Below are 17055 nucleotides of genomic sequence, written 5' to 3' on the forward strand. Positions count from 1 at the left end.
CACAGCAGGGGTTTAGGAAGGAAGCTGGGAATTGCTGCAGTGTGGGAATAGAGACAGAACACACATTGCACAGGACAATCTAACAGGCCAGCTAACCACAAGAAATGGTGGGAACTCAGTTTCACCATGTTTTAAGATTGTATTAATTGTTTTTCCTTAAAGCTGAGTCCCATTTAGTGCACAAGATTAAAGTGTTCCCCAAATGTATGAGAAATCAACAGCTTCTTAGTGCTTAGTGTTCAGTATGTGATCCCAGACCAGATTTACAGGATGTCAACTAAAAGATGTTCTGAGTGTTATTTCCTCGTTGTCTTTCTGTGACGATCAGACTGTCAGATATGAGAGTATGCACACAGTTAATTTGGAAATAGCTGCAGTACTTTAAAGGTGCTATTGTTCCTGTAACACATCTGGCATAAAGGATGAGACAAATATACTGAAGAAGATGAAGTTTCGAAGTTGACCATGGTAGCTGGTCAAGTGATTTGTGCTAACCTGGCTGCCTTGGCGCTGAGAGGGAACATCTGTATCTACTGAAAAGTGGGGGTGATAGACTCCTGTTGGAGAGTGCTGACAGATAACTGAAGATGCTAAAGTTGTCAGCTTTTAGATGGACCTCATCTGTCTAAACTAATCACAAAGTGTAGCTAATGATTTTCATAAATCCATGAAAGAGAAGGTGGTAGTAGTGTTAGCTCTCTTCTCGGATAGTAGACTGAGACAGAGAAAAGCGTCTAATGCAAAACAATTTATGGCTTTAATGCTTCCAACCTAGTGGAAGCCAGCTTGGCTTGTGACTGCTCTCAGCTTTCCTCCTAGCATTTAAAAAGGAAAATGCTCTTCCAGTTCTTTCTGTGTGACAATATTCCAGATTTTGGAATTTGGAAGCTGGTTTGGAATTGTAGGTGTAGTCTTAGCCAGCTTCTGTAGTCAACGCTGGCATGTAGCCAGATGAATTGGCAGAGATAATCTCCCAAATAGCCAGCAAGCCAGCTTCTGATTGTTAGGCAACTCTCAAACTTTGCTTCAAAATACATGATGGAATGAGTCCTGTTCTGTGAATTTATCCTCAAATCAGTGTATATTTTGGTTTGTTTCAAAAGTTTTACCTATTTGCTTTACATCCTTCTTCCTTTTTCGTTTGAACCAATTTATTATATTTTTTTAATTCCCATTTTTAATAGCTCAAAGTACTGGGAGGTAGCAGGGTTCTAAAAAGATCTCATTTGTCTGAAAGCTTAATGTCTTTTACTGCATTCTGCAGAGATTCCTGCAGATCTTTAGGTTTTGCCAAAATGTTAGCAACTCTGGATTAGACCTGTTGTGGGTAATTAAGAGGCCTGAGGGAATTCCTTCTAACATGAAAATGATGAACTACTGTGACTACTGCAAATCCAGGTGTCTCAGGTCTAGTTCAAACTGGGTTTGAAACCAGTCTCAATTTTCTTTTATTAATTCACCTGATAACACCCATATGGCCATCAGCTTTGTGAAGAGGTGAAGGTATGCTTTTTGTGAAAAAGCAACCATCCTGGGATTGCCTCATTAAGAAGGAATAAAAGATTTCTGATGATGATTACCTTAATCTTGCTGCTTCTTTTTACCTTTGAGCTACATCTCTACTCTTTCAACTCTTTTACTTAGGAACTTGGCCTGTGACAGAAAATAGCCACAGCAATGATTCAGGGAACAGTCTCAATTTTCAGAAATCTTTGTTTTATAAACTGGTCAAAAGCATTTTACAAGATCAGCCAATGAATGAACTTAATAGCTGATGTAAACCAGTGAAGTTTTGGAGGCCGTGGCAGTAGTACAAGAAAGATTTCTGATATGCTTTAGTTTTGCCAGCTTTTCACTGAAACCTGTAATTGGGGGTTTTTTCAGTGCAAAAATAAATGTTTTCAGATGAATTGGAACGCTTCCATAATCAGTTTCAGTGTATCCATATCAGAATGACAAAACTACCATTGAAAGTAAGAACCCTTTTATGCTTTGTGTATGTATTTTGGAGGATTTCTTTGAAGTTCTAAACTGATTCATAAGTATACTATGTGTGCAGTTTGTTTTCTTTAGTACTATGGCTTGCCCTTTCAGTATTCTTTTCTTGCCAGGTCTGTCAATATTTATTTTATTTTTTTTTTTCCCTTAAGGTGTTTACAGAGCTAATCAACCTGCACGACTTTACTGCCACTCTGATGTACTTTAGTGTTCCCATATCTTTGCTAACATACTGGCATAAAGTACTTCCAGAGGCTCAACTGATGGTGCAGGTGGAGTTAGCCTAAGGTCTTGGGGCATGTGGGGTTTTTTTGTTGTTCTTGAGATGATAATCTCCAGCAGAGATAAAAAATTACTTTAAGAAGCTACTTTCTAATTGGTGGTGGTTGTATTTGCTGGAGTCCATATATTTATCTCCTTAATTATTACACCTTGATTTCCAAGAGTAAAGTACAGAAAAAACTATTTTCCATAGGATTTAAATGTACAGCAAAAAAACCCAACCAACCAACCAAAAAAACCCAAAAAACTCTGAGGCTGTTCTGTCACTTCCAAGTGGTTACTGCAGCTGCATTCAGGCTTTCTGAAAACTGCGGTTGACCAAAATAATAAAATAAGTAAATTTAGTCTCATATTTCATCTAAATGGGAAACCTGTGTATTGTACAGAATTTAATATGTTTCAGCATACTTTAACTTTATATATTTAAACATCTTTGGTCTGTTTAGATGCATCACTACAACGCTCGACTCAAAAATCTGTTTAGTGTGTTAGATTATGAACGGACCATAAACACCAGTTTTATTGGTTCTTCAGTGTTCGGGAGGAATGATATCTACAGGACATGGAAAAAGTTTGTTACAAAGGTTCTTGAATCAGATGGTGAAATTCCTCATTTCTACTATGTAAAGGTATGTCTTTTTAATTACATACTCAAAACTAAATTGTCAAAGTCAGCTTGTGCGGATACTTTTATAGCTGTGATCTGACTGCATAATTATTTTTTTCAAAATAAACTTTGGTGCACCCCTAGCACAGACTCTGGTTGGTTTTTTGGGATGGGGAGTTGCTTGGTTTTTTTGAGGGGGGATGTCCCTGCAGTTAGTGCTTCCTTTACTTGGATATTTTTCGTCCATCTTCCTGTCACGTAGTAGCTCTTGCTTCTGCACATGCACTGGATTTTTGCAGTTATATTTACTTGGGTATAAAAATCAGACAAAGATATAAACTCAGATGTGCTTTTTAAGGGCCATCTTCCCAAAGGAAAAACAAGAAAAACTTGATTTGGATAAAGTCAGCATCTTTTTAAAAATAGGTGTCTTCTACCTAAGTATCATTAGTTTCTGTTGAAAATGAACACTAGAGCTCTCTTGTCTCCAGCAAGGTTCTTCTGCCACTTGAAAAACGTGAGCACTTGTCATATCCCACTATTTGAAGGAGTATTTTAACACACTTGTTTTTTCAGCTGTGTCTAGCTGGCAACATTTTGTGTTTGAGCTGAATTCGTAGGTTTGAATTGGGGTGATTTATACAGATGTATGTAAATTACATGGATTTATATATATATAAAATTATATATTATAGTGGGATTCTTCTCCCGTGCAATCTTAGGAGAACTATGTCCAATGACATGATTCTTTGGCTTGAATTACTTTTAATGATTGTCTCATTATCTTTCAAGCCAAAGAATCATGTCATTGACATAGTTCTAAGACTGTTGCTTCTTCAGGAGGTTTTCAATTTTAACTATGACAAGTGAAAGCAGAAGTAAGATTGCAATATAAGGTTTAGGAAAAGAACTTTCCAAAAGCCTAAGATGTCACTTCCATGATCATATGGAGAGGAAGGTTTCTTAAAATATGTAAACATAAAAATATTAGCAATAAACTTCAGTTAAACAATTGAAGGTTCAGTGTTAATTTGAGTTTGCATATGGTATCATCTTCCTTTAATAATAGGAATTGTGCTAAAACTGATGGTTTGGTTATCCTTTGTAAGGGAATACACATTGATGAGTGAGGAAAGATTTTGCAGATAAGCAATGAGTTTGTTTTGTCACAAATTTGGACAGAATGATGCAATAATTTCACTCCTATGTGATTTATCTTTCAGCCTTGTTTACATACTACAACAGTACTTTTTTCATACTGCCATGGTGTTTACAGTGATACTGATGAATAACTAACAGAAGATATTTGTTTTATTTCAGGCCGATGTGTCCAGGGCTTATGATAGCATTCCTCACAATAAACTTGTGGAAGTGGTTTCACGGATCTTAAACCCTGAAAAAAAAACTGTCTACTGTATACGGCGCTATGCCATGGTTATGGTTAAACAACGTGGAAAATCCAAGAAGTTCTATAAGAGACATGTATGACTTGCTAATTTCTTCTGTTTGTTGCTGTAGATACGTTTCAGTCCAAAGAATAGTTTATAGAATTTTTTAGTCACAATTTGAATTAGGCAATTGCTTCATAAACCTTTTTTAATAGTGGTGGATATTTTCCAGAGGTAGCAAAGCTTGCTTTTACACTTTCTACTCAATCTTAGTAAGAATAAAGATAAATATGTTGTAGAAATGGAGATATGTGAGGAAGATACTTCATTTTAGCAGTAGCAGAACTGTGGGATAAAATAATGCAATAAGGCTGGCCCTCTGACCTTCACTGAATAAGAGTCTGGTAAAGAATTTTCTATTGCTTTTGTCACTTACTTCTTTACATTCAATATGCAGGTTTCTACTTTCAAGGATTTTATGCCAAACATGAAGCAGTTTGTGTCCCACCTTCAGGAGAATGCCTCATTGCAAAATGCAATAATAGTTGAACAGGTAAATATTGGGGGGTTTCTTTTGAACTGAAAAAGAAAACTACAGAAGAATTGGAGGAAGATTGGGATTTTCAATTGAATGTACATATAATGTGGTGACACCACCTCTCTTCTAGTTATCCAGCACCTTCTGTGGAAGGATTTCTGTCATCTCTTCTTTTCATGTTTATAACAGGCTCTGTGTTCAGTGGAAGGAGTGTACCAGGCAAGAAATCTGACAAAATGTCCTTCTAGACTTCTCCCAGATTTTCTTCTTGTTGTCTCAAACTTTCATTTTAACCAGTGTTTTCTTTTTCCTTTCCTAATTCCATTGTTTGCTACAACGGTTCTCAAGTGAGAAACTGTCTGTTAAAGAAGGACTTCAACATTTACTATCTCCAAAATGTACAGAAGTAAGAATGAGCAAAATGTATTCTAAGCTAAGTAGCTAAGGAAATAGATGTGGCATCTTGAATGCACAGAATAGAAAAAATATTTTTGGGTTTTTTATAAAAAAGCTTATTTTAATTATTACCTGCCACGGCTGATAAAAATGAATTCTTCTTTATTTAGAGGAGTTAAAATGCAGCACAAAACAAGATCAACTCTTGTATTTTTTGTTTAAAGAGATTTCTTGCTTTCAGTGAATAAAAGTATGGCTGAAAATAATAGGTATTTTAAATCTGCTGCAGCTGATTTTGTTAAAAGAAGCAAGGGTTCTTCTGTTTTAATTTTTGTGCTGCGAAGAACTGTACTGATTCCAAATGTATGTTCTCAAGACTTCTTTCTGTGCAAGGAGCATGACAGAGAAAGGCATAGAAGTAGGTGATATCCTCAACCACTTTCTAAATACATCTTATTGCTTGGCGACATCATGGTGTTCCATGATAACAACCTAAAAGATTCCCAAGCATCAGATGAACAGGCAAGTATATTCTTGCAGGCTACTTCCTCTGCAAAAATTTCTTTTTGCGTAAACTTGCCAGTGGAAAATTTTGACATAGGGTAATTTATGTTTGTAACATAAGTAAAATGATCTTGTATATCTATGGACATAAGAGTAGAACATACAGTATGGGGTGGTGCACAATGCCAGGATCCTACAAAGTGCAGAGACCTTAATGAGTACATGGATGAAAATGAAAACTAGCTGGATCTTGTAATAATGTGTATGTAGGTTTTATTTTGTTCTTTTTTACAGCAGACATCTGATTCAGATAACTATGCTAGATATTGCATGAACAGCAGCATTCTATTTAAATTTTACATTTGAAAACAATTTGTTTGTGTCTTTTTAAATAAAGTATCCTGAGAGAAGTACCATGTCAGCCTAAGTGTCAGTACCACAGGTGCATCACGTTAGCTTTTTCAATACAAATAACCATGATCTTATTGTGGCTTTATCAAAAGCTGTGTGCATTTGTCTGATGTCTTAATCTATTCAAATAGGAAGTAATTTTGCTTTAGTTCTCATTAAGTCATTGTTAAAGGGATTTAAGCTGCTCTAAATTTTCTTTATTGCACATTTTTTAACACAAAAAGCTTCATAAATAATGAGTGGACAGTCATGCATGGAATCATTGGTAATCTGTGGCAGAGAGTGTGTTTTGCAGCAGACCTGGCAAGTGAGTATATCTAAACTTGGGGAATTGTGAAGTACATGCCAGTTACAGAAATTGTCCTACAGGGCAGAAAGTGGCCAAGGGAGTATGGTCTCATACATCGTAATAATAAAATATAGTACACAACAGCTAAAAAAGTGGGTTTAGGTGTCATATTTGACAATTTTCCCATCTAAGACCAATAAAAACCACCTTTCTGCTAAAGCAAAAAAAAACCCCAACACTGCACCGTTCACTTGTGGATGTGAGCAGCTTAGTGCGTATATTCACATCTTGGTTTTAGTGTTGTGGTCTGTGGGACTTTTTCTCCCCTTACCTTAGGGGTTTGAACTACTTCAGTCTTCTCATAAAGGTTTCTGTGTATGTATTAATTTTATACTGTATTTTTAGTTTCAGCACATTTCTAAAGTACAAATGTTTTGTTTTGTCCCGTTTCTAGAGCTTATCTTTTAATGAGACAAGTTCCACCCTATTTACTTTTTTTCTTCACGTGATACATAACACCATCCTGCAGATTGGGAGCAGGTAAAAAAGGAGTTAGTTTTTCTGTGCATAGTGTGTTTAGTATTTTTGGTTGTTTGGGTTTTTTTCTGTTAAGCAGAAGCATTCTTTTAGTTGGCTCGGGATTTTTGATAGCTTTTTTAAAGATTTTTATTTCATGTTAATTTGAAATCTATCAGTTAAAGTTCATAAAAGCATGAAGAGTTTGGAAGCAAATTCATATTGAATGGAATTTCTCTTTCCCACCTGGATGATGTTAACTGTGCACAGAATACATTCTTCTATAAATATTTAACTTCCTTAATTTAAAACTGCAGATGTAGTTCAAAAGAAAAAGACTTTAAAATGTTGGGTCCCATAGTGGCGAACAAAAGCAAAGTAACATCCAAGCAATCATGCAAAAGCCTTGTTAGTAGTTTCCGTATAGTGTAAAAATTAAAAAATGTTAAACCTTTTCTGCATAGCCTTGCTATTTGGCAAGTTACAATAGAAGTAAAAGGCAGTAACAATAGGAATTAAAATTATTGGCAGCTCCAGAATTAGGTATCAGATGTTATAGAGGGTAGCAATGCAGATTTTTTTCTTGTGTTGCTAGAGATGGTGATCTGGTATTTACGTTTTACCTGTAGATGGCAAATGTGTACCATGTCTAGAAAGCAAGTACTTGCATGATCTTTATTTGTAAATTCAGAGTGAGGTATTTTAGAAGTAATAGCTTCTTGCTGTTGAAAAAATATCTATATTTTAGAATACTTAATCTCACAGGATTGAGTGAGAGGGAGAAAAGCTTTCAAGGAGGCAAATAGAAGAGTGTTTATAGGTTTTTCTAGCATTAATGCTTACAGTCCCTTTGGCAGGATCATGAGAATGCTGACATAGCATGCTGTTAATAAGGACTTCAGTGTGTTTAATAAAAGTTTAATGGTTTTAATGAAAGTACACCTGACGAAGCCAACTTCACACTTACTTAAATTCAGTCACAGCTTGGCTGAAAAAATACTGTCTTGTGGAATGAATTTGCCATTTTTAAGTAGCTCATTCTCATTTGTTCAAAAAAAAAACCAACCCCAAACCTGAAAATAAGTTTAGTAAATGAGTACACTTTCTGATGGTTGTCAAAAAGTCATCACAGCTAGTTAACATTCACCTGGTATTTTAAGAAAAATGCTGATTGTTGAGTGGGTACCTAGAAAGAATCTTTTAATACCATTTGAGACGTTTACCAGAAGTCCAGAAAAATGTAAAATAACTGCTAGAAAAATTGGCAGATGAATCAAAACAGGCAAGATCACAGCTAGAATGTAGTATGTGGCTCTGGTGTCCAGTTGCATAATTTCATTCTCTTCAGTTTCACTAAGCCATTCATGTAGTAATGGTGAAATAGACATTATAATGTAGTATCTTGCTGTTTCAAAGGACTGTCATGAAAAGAAGTCCCTTGGGTTTTGTGAGGCATACTGTTCTGTTGCCGCCAGCACAGAAAAATCCACAAGGTGGTGGGGAGCACTGTCCTCGGCAGCTTATCTAGATGTGATAGGTTACTGTTACTGTGCATGGTCTTACTGGCTTTATACAAGTAACAAGATAGGGGCAGTATTAATGAACCTCCCCCTGGCCATGTCTGTGTGAATTCTCTGAAGCCATGAGAAACAAATCAAGATTTACTCTTCTGCAAAGTGACAACTGACAACTTCAGGGAACTGTTGAAGTGGGGGGGGGCAGGGAGAGGTTGGGTATCATTACAAGTAATAAGGGTTATCATTTCACAGGATGTAGTGGTTTTCCCTGATTAGAAGTAAGATAGCTTTAAGTCTGAGCAGTTAAATGAGGATATAATTACAATTTACAGTATAGCTGGGATGTATAAAACCAGATCACATGCTTTATTGGGCTAAGCCATCAGAAATTTCCCTAAGATTAAAGTCGTATTTGTGGACGCACATCCCACCCCCGAAGAAAAAAGCCCATCAACCCCAACAGAAAAGAAACAAAACCTCCCAAATACAAAATCTCAAGAAAATATTTTCCTTGGCCAGGTCATGCTGTGCAACTATAAACAAAGAATAAACACCTCAATAATAATTAAGTATTAATTATAGTTTGAAAGTTTTGTCCAGTGCACTTTGTTTCTTGTACAAGAATGCTTGTTTTGAAGCTATGCAGGATGGAACATAAAGAATTACAAAGCTTAAATGAAGGGTGGCTCTGCAGCTGAGGGAGGGAGGCGGCATTGAGGTTTGAGATCAGTTACATGTCTTACGTTTAATGACAGTTGTCTACTGGAGTTTGTTACGAATAAAGGAATACGTGTTTTTTTCCACTGTTTAACTTGGAACATCTCAAACAATATGTAGGCTCTTAGAGGAAAGAACAAACAAATCTAACTAAGGCTAATTAGCAAGAATGTACTTATTATTGAAATGTGTTATCCTTGAAAAAAGTGAATGTTTAATGGCTATTGCAATCTTCTTGTTGCATGTTTTTTTTATTTTTTTATTTTGTTATTCTTTACTAGGTACTACATACAGTGCTGTGGAATTCCACAGGGCTCCATTTTGTCAACTTTACTTTGCAGCTTATGCTATGGAGACATGGAAAACAAATTGCTCTCTGGAATACAGCAGGATGGGTAGGGATGCTTTGTTCAAGTGCTCTGTTATAGTAATGCATAACACATAGTATGTGTGTTAGATATTTTCTCTGAAGTTTGCCTTTGAATTTCAAGTATTTCCAACTCTCCATTAGGAGCGTGGTGCACACAAACATCTCTGCAGCTTCAGTGTTGCTGTGGTTGCTTGTGGGGGAATTTCCCTGTTTGTCATAAGATTAGGGAGAGAAGTGCTGAAAAGAAGCTTTCCCAGGTCTGTGGGTAGGAGACTTGTCCTTACAAAGAGCACAGTATTTAGGGATGCTGTAAGGAGTCTAACAAGCTCTTCTTGTACGTCTAAGAAGTTTATCGTTCTCCCACACTCATTCCCACCATATCTGTGGTCTTTTGTCCTCAGACAAAATTGGATATTTGTTAGAGGCTTTCTGATACTCCAGGCTTCTGCCTCAGGGCTTTCCAATCCACCATCTCTAAATCTTAACATTTTATCAAGGTCACAGCTTTATTGCAGATTTTTTGCAAGATTCTTCTTTGAAGCCCTGTGTGGTTCTTGGTACATGTTCCAAGTCTTTGTGCCCTGTTCATGTCTGCTGCTTAGGAGCTTGACAGAAAGCTAGCCTGATAAAAGCTCTACCTCTTTATTATGTGTAAAAATTTGGGGGTTCCTTTTACCTCCATATGAACTGATGCCCAGCTGAATCTCAGATTAAGGTCTTTAGACATGAGCTGGACCCTGAAGCTTGTCTGTGTTCACACATCTCCTGACATTGCTGTGAATCCTGTCCTGAGAAAGAAAAAAAGAAACTAAGAAGTGTGTAGGAGTACTCCAGATAAGTGCATCTGTCGGGTATCTCTTCTTGAGAGGCTCACTGGGTAATGGAAAGTCTCAGATATCTAATCATTTCCCTGCACAAGTAGTAGAGTTCTTCTCATAGGCTTTAGGATGCTCTGATGGTACGAGTCTAAAAAAGTCTAGCTGTCTTTTGCACTGAAATTATGAAGCTGATGCAGAAGAGTGTACTCTTTAACATGGCAGCTGGTTTTATGCAGAGCAGATTTTAGAATGTTACTCAAGTGTCTGTTGAATTATTTTTATAGTTTCGTTTGACCTTTAAGTCAAAAAAACAACCTGGCTATTGACTTGGCTAGGTAAGTTGCAGCTGATCCGATCACAGTGATGGCAATTCTCCTGAAGAGGGGACTAGACAAGATCATCTCCAGAGGTTGTTCTCTATGATCTATTAGGCAGGATTTATCAGAAAAATACGGGCATGCTTGGGGCCTGAATTCTGTTGAAAAAGTAAATTCCGACCTTTACAGTGGTAGGTGGTAGTCTGTTTTACCTTCAAGTTATAGCCTCACAAACAAGTCATTACATGGTTAAACAAAGATACAGAGTTAGAGCACATCAAGAATCTGGTATCTGCTTGTGTACCTGGTGTTAAACCTCATTTCCTTGCTTGTGGATTAAGACACTGCAAACTCTCCCTTGGAAAAGTGCAAAACCTTGTATCTAAGAAACTACTGTGGAGGAGTCTGTGTGCTGTGAATTCCTGTCATGTTTCGTGTAGCCAGCCTCTTTGCTTGCTTTTTTTTTTTTTTTTAAATCTATTTTTAGGAAAGAAGCAGAACTGAGAATTCTTCATGAGTCTTGGTTTGGAGATGATATTGGCCTCTACCTTTGTGTGAATTAAAATGGGCATGTTGTTGCTTTGAAGAATATGACAAACGTTTGAAAGGATTACATATCAAGAAATCTAACGTCAGTTTCTTCTTGATTACAGAGTCCTAATACGTCTCATTGATGACTTTTTGCTGCTTACACCACATCTAACGCAGGCAAGAACTTTTCTAAGGTATGCTATTAAAGACATTGTCTTCAAAGTAATAAGCATTAACAACTTTTAGGTCGTTCTTTTTCATCTTTATACATGCTTGTACAGATAAGTGTATTTGTTTTATGGCTTAATAATCAAGGGCTGTTTTGGAGTCCTTGCTGGTAGCCTGTGCTCGGGAAGGATCCTGATGGCTATGTTCTTGATGGCCAACTAATGATCTGTTGCAGCTCAGATGGTGGGGGATTCCTGCTGAAGTTTAAATTAGGGACCTAGCTACTGACCTTGATGGAGCTTCTAGCAGCGTAAGTAGTGCAGACTAACCAAAGCAGCTGACAGTTGTCTTTTAAGACCATTTCCCCTCAAATTCTTAAAGAGGTCTTAGTAACATTCTTAAAGTGCTTTTATTGGGCAGGCATCTATTCCTGGGGAAAGAATGTAACTTTTCTCTGATCCGTTATTGCTAAGAATTTTCTGGTCATTAATAATCTGGGGTAAGTATTTGAAGATACTGATAGCATGGCAGCAAGCAGCTCTCACAGTTGTTTTAAAACAGTAATTCTTTATAATGCTTCAAAACTACCGGGTTTTTTTCTTTAAATTGGTCCCCAAAGGAGGTTTCTGGTTACAATGGACGTGAATGGATATGGTCAGTATCCAAGAAGAGTTCTGCTGATGCCAAAGCTAGTTTTAAGGACCCAAAGGAGTGATCCTAAAGAAAAGCTGAGCATCTGAAATGCATTCAGTTGCGTCATGCTTTTCAGTAGTCGGAAAGATACAGCTCTGTTATTAGCTGATTTCCCCATCACCTTTCAGGCTAAGCACAGCTGGAAGTATAAATTGTACTAAATGGTGAGTAGTGTGTGTTGAAGACTTCATTTGTCCTCATTTCCGTATTTGAACAGAAAGAAATTTGTAGGGATGTATAGATTTACAGTTCTGGAAATAAGTCCAACTAAGAGGCTGGAGATGCCTCAAGCTGTTAATTTCTGTAACATTTCCTAAGCGTAATGTCACTTCCAGTAGCATTGTGGCTGCTGTCCTACTTGCCCTTTGAAGTTACCTGCATCTTTGTTCTGTATCAACTTCTGCATCAGCTGTATTGATTTTCTCTAGACAAGTAGCCTCTTCCGTGCAAGTTTTCCAGAACTGCTTAGAGGTCCTGTGAACTCTTCATCACAGATGGAGTAGTAACAGTTTTTCCTAATGTAGTATTAGAACTGGGGGATTCAAGAAATTAATTTTAAGGAGACAGTGTTTGACTATTACTCCCCAAGAAGAAGAAGAAGAGGAGCCTACCTCTTCCTCTCACTCCTTAAAAGGATGAAGCCTGCACATGAATACATTGCCAAGTAAGACAAACTGCTGCTTGTCCATGAGCCGACACTGCCGATCCAATGTGTAGTAGGTAAACAGCAGGCATTCTGGCACAGGAAACATCCTTAGGGAAAACTTTGTGGAGAAAGTTCGTAACTTTCCATCAGATAAATGAGGTTCCTGTTACATGGATTCTCCTTGGGTTTGTTAACTTTCAAAGCAAATAATTCTTCATCTGCCTTTTCCCAGTGATTTTGATCTTAGTGATTTCTGTGGGTGTGGTTTATATAGCTTGTCTCAAATGTTCCATGCCTTAAGTTCTTAATTTGCATTAAACTGTAAAAGTTTTTCTCCATTATCCTCATATCCTTAAGCTTATTTATTTATGTATTTATTTACCTCTAATGTGTTCAGGTTTTGGTTATTTCTAGCTGTGTTCCTTAACTGAAAGACTTGGCTATGGTTCCCTTTATTCTTTGATTTCTGGCCTTTTATGCAAGATCTCATGTGTTTTGCAGCATGTAGGTTTTTGTTTGCTTTTGCAGGGGAGGTTAGACTAACTGTTTATATCTGTTTTAGGACTCTAGCAGCAGGTATTCCTGAATATGGCTTTTTAATAAACCACAAAAAGACAGTCGTGAATTTTCCTGCTGATGATATCCCAGAATGTTCCAAATTAAAACAGCTGCCAGGTTGTCGTTTGATCCCATGGTGTGGATTATTAATAGATACGCAGACACTTGAGGTTTACTGCGATTACTCCAGGTAAATAGATCTGAATAGTCCAGTGTCAGCTTTATAGTATATTGTATATGGTGTGAGAAGAACATGAATGTCTTGTGAATGGTGTAGTTTAATTAACTGCAAAATAGATTTTACAATTCTGTTTCTTATACAGTAGTCTAAACATTTTATTCTGCTGTGCAGCCTGCTATTTTCTTCAACCCCTCCTAGTGGAATGTAGGTACCATTTACACCATCAAATGTTGCACAGGTCACTAATGATCAGAAGTCATATACCATGTGGTGACTACATGGCTCTGAGAAAGCTTGTGCAATAACCTCAGTTCAGCTTCTTTCACCATTATGCACTGCATTTACTTGAAGTCTACATGTAGCTAACTACATTTATTGTCCTGAAATAGTTTTTTTCTGTACCTTCCTAAAAGAAGCAGTAAGGATGATGTGAACTTCAGATTGGAATTAATTTTTGCATCATCTAGGGGGACTAGTAATACTTTCAACATCAGTGGTGTTCCCTCCGGTACACTTCAGATGGTAGTGCAGGGGACAAGTAATTTCTCTTTAAACTAGCAGCCTTGACTATATACACAAAGCAGTCTGAAGTGGCGTAGAACTCGGGACAGGACATTGTATCTTACTGAGAAGCTCTGTAGACCCTTTACATAGACTGCTAGAGATGGCATTAGACATTTACTAAAGATTAACAAGAAAGAACTGTTTAAACTGAAGGGTAATACTGCTGTATTATCGACCCCATGCAAGTGGGAAATCAGGAGGAAGTTTTCCATCACCAGAGTGGTGAAGTTCTTTAGTAGTCTTCCACAACAGAAAAGCTTGGTCACTGTAGGAAAGGAATTTGTATGACATGATTTTCTGTAACAACAGAGAACTAAAACCAACAGCAAAAGAGGTTCATTCACTAGTTGTGTTTCTAAAAGAGACAGTTTATGTTGATGAGGGTATTGGTGCTACTGGTCTGGGAGACACCAGTCAGAATCCTGAGGGCATTTAAGTAACTGCAGTGCCAGGGTGAACTGAGATGGCTTCCAGCCTAAGCTCCTGCGTTGCCTGGATCACAGAGTGTAATCTGGCTGTCACAGAAGTCATTAATAATGGTCTGGCTAGACCATGTGTTTTAGAAATAAGTCTAGTTTGTGCTTAAAGTTACTGGTTTGGGTTTTTTTAGCAGGGTGAATTATTCAGCCCTCAGGTACTGAGGTAATTCCTTAGCTAATAGTCTTAATGCCATAATGTCTAGTCTCTTTCTAAATTTAATTTAGTTAATAGTCGTCTTTTAGCTACTGGCTCATTGGTCAGCAGGCAAGCTCTGTAACATGAGAAGTTAAATGAGGCTTACTTTACAGAACTGAATTTAGTCTGTTAACTCACGGAATTTAATTTTTTCTTTTTTTTTTTTTTTTTTCCTAGTTATACCTATACTTCTATCAGATCAAGTCTTTCCTTCAATTCAAGTAGAACAGCTGGGACAAGCATGAAATACAAATTGATTAGAGTCCTCAAACTGAAATGCCATTATTTATTTCTTGATTTACAGGTGGGAATATAGAAATGGATGTTTGGGAATATTGTGATTAATGATACAGAGCTTTAAAACTGCTTTGAGTTCTAACATACAGAATTGGTTTTGAGAGGTAATGTACATAATCTGGAAGTGTTGACATCAGCTAAAATATGGGGTCTCAGCACCTTCCAGAACTGAGCCTTCACAATATTGTTAACTTAGATACGTAAAAGAAATCTTCAAAGTTTAGCGTAAAATGTGTTTTTCTCTAGATCTCTAAATCATCTTATGCTGTTGAACTTGAACAAATCCTATCGTGACACTAAAATATTCCTATAGCTCTGTTTCTGTTCTGTTCTAGATCAACAGCCTTAGAACAGTTGTCATTAACATCTACAAGATATTTTTACTTCAGGCTTACAGGTAGGTCACTGTCTTCTGAAGTAACTCTGATTATTTCATTCCTCTTTCTTGACACATGGAGGAGCTACGGGCTAGGAGAAAGTGTGCCATATAAATGTGCAGTGGTAAATGTCAGTAATAAGTCATGTTACTGTTTTAACACTGTTCTTACATAATATTAGATTCAGGATACAGGATTATATTGTGTGTGTTTAAGTGACATTTCACTAAATGGATTTTCAGTGTCTCTTGATATTGACAGCTGACCTCAAGAAAAGCAGTCTGTTTTACTTCAGGAGGATGATGAGAAGCCCGATCACTCATTAACCAGTTTATATTTAGAACTTTGTATCTATTTAAAATCATATAGAACTTTGACTGGTATAACTTCACGTAAAGTGAGGTTTCATTCTACTAAGTTAATTGCAGTTTCTTAGCTGCTGCTGCTGTCTTAATTGCTCCTTAGTTTTATCTTGGGGTTTGTGAGCTGTTTTTGACTAGCAGAGGAAGTGAATGTTTTAACAAGGATAAGGGAAAGGAATCAAGACTGATAAACAATTTGGGAGAAAATACTAATCTCTGTGCATTGAAGACTGAATGATTTGCAGCACCAAGTAACTGTTTACTGTTTTAACGCAAAAAGGTGTAAGAGGTGCTTCCCTCTTTACAGAATCAGATGTTGCTCTCTTGTTTAGCTCATACTTGCTAGGAAGTGATATTTTAGTTTTGTTCTTAAATTCAGCTTGGTCCACATTCACCCTGTATCGTTCTTTTGTCAAAGAAGTGGTAAAGCACTGATGTATCAAACTCTTAAACTTTGTGTTGTGAATTACTTATGGTTTTTCTCTGTTGGACATGATTACATAGTTACTTTTGATTGCTTTTATGGTAGCACTCTAACAAAGGCCTTTATGTTAGAGTACCTTTTAAAAACTGACCACCATGCTAACAGCATGTGAGATTGATTCAGCCAGAGCTGTGTGATGCAATATGGTAATTATGTTTATCCTTTAAATATTTTAAAATTTTAGAATTTCTTTATATGATTAAATTTATGCTGAGTTAATTTAATAAGCAAGTATATACAATGTTGGGTAATGGAAAACGAGCACTGTAATTGTTGACTGTATTCAACGTAAGCAGGATTATAATGCCAGAGTCTAAGGAGAAAAAAAAAGCCATCAGTTTTAAAATATGTCCAAACAAAGGTGTAAGGCAGTATACATACAATACAAGCGATTTCCATAGAATTGCTTCCAAATAGACAAAAGAGTGGGCATCCTGATCTGTAGAACACTATGTCATTTGGAGGTCTGTTTTCCTGAAGTCCTGAACAGAATTTGTTGTGGAGTTTTGTTTTGTTTTTTCTTCCTTTCACACTCAATGTGGGTGTTCCCTGGTTGCATGGCTGTGATATGGAATAGGTGAGAACGTGTTAACTTTCCCTACACATAAGACGGTCATTGTCCTCAGAAGAGAATTCTGTTATGAAGGCAGATGGCTTCATGATCTTCTTTAAGCACAAAATTTAGAAACAAATCATATGTGTTCACAGGAGAGGTGTCATATGCTAACAGTGTTGTTATAGTTAAAGACTGCTGGGTGCTTTTAAATGTTGTATAATGCCTAAGGTATGTAATCATAGTTTCACTTGAAATTGCAAATCACTTGTGATTCAATAGGCTGTTTTTTTGATCA

General features: G+C 36.8%; 1 protein-coding gene across 2 annotated transcripts in view; it reads left to right on the top strand.

Annotated features, from left to right (window-relative positions):
- TERT (telomerase reverse transcriptase) overlaps window positions 1–17055 on the top strand; it is a 34212-nt gene that overhangs the window by 11630 nt on the left and 5527 nt on the right. For both annotated transcript variants that reach the window (XM_055705502.1, XM_055705504.1), the window contains exons 5-13: window positions 2727–2909; window positions 4208–4369; window positions 4733–4828; window positions 6868–6953; window positions 9445–9558; window positions 11322–11393; window positions 13269–13454; window positions 14862–14988; window positions 15317–15378. In XM_055705502.1, coding sequence (XP_055561477.1) covers window positions 2727–2909; window positions 4208–4369; window positions 4733–4828; window positions 6868–6953; window positions 9445–9558; window positions 11322–11393; window positions 13269–13454; window positions 14862–14988; window positions 15317–15378 — 1088 coding nt within the window. The remainder of the gene's footprint in view (window positions 1–2726; window positions 2910–4207; window positions 4370–4732; window positions 4829–6867; window positions 6954–9444; window positions 9559–11321; window positions 11394–13268; window positions 13455–14861; window positions 14989–15316; window positions 15379–17055) is intronic.

This window comes from Falco cherrug, chromosome 3 (genome assembly GCF_023634085.1).
Source record: "Falco cherrug isolate bFalChe1 chromosome 3, bFalChe1.pri, whole genome shotgun sequence".
In the NCBI taxonomy this organism is placed as follows: domain Eukaryota; kingdom Metazoa; phylum Chordata; class Aves; order Falconiformes; family Falconidae; genus Falco; species Falco cherrug.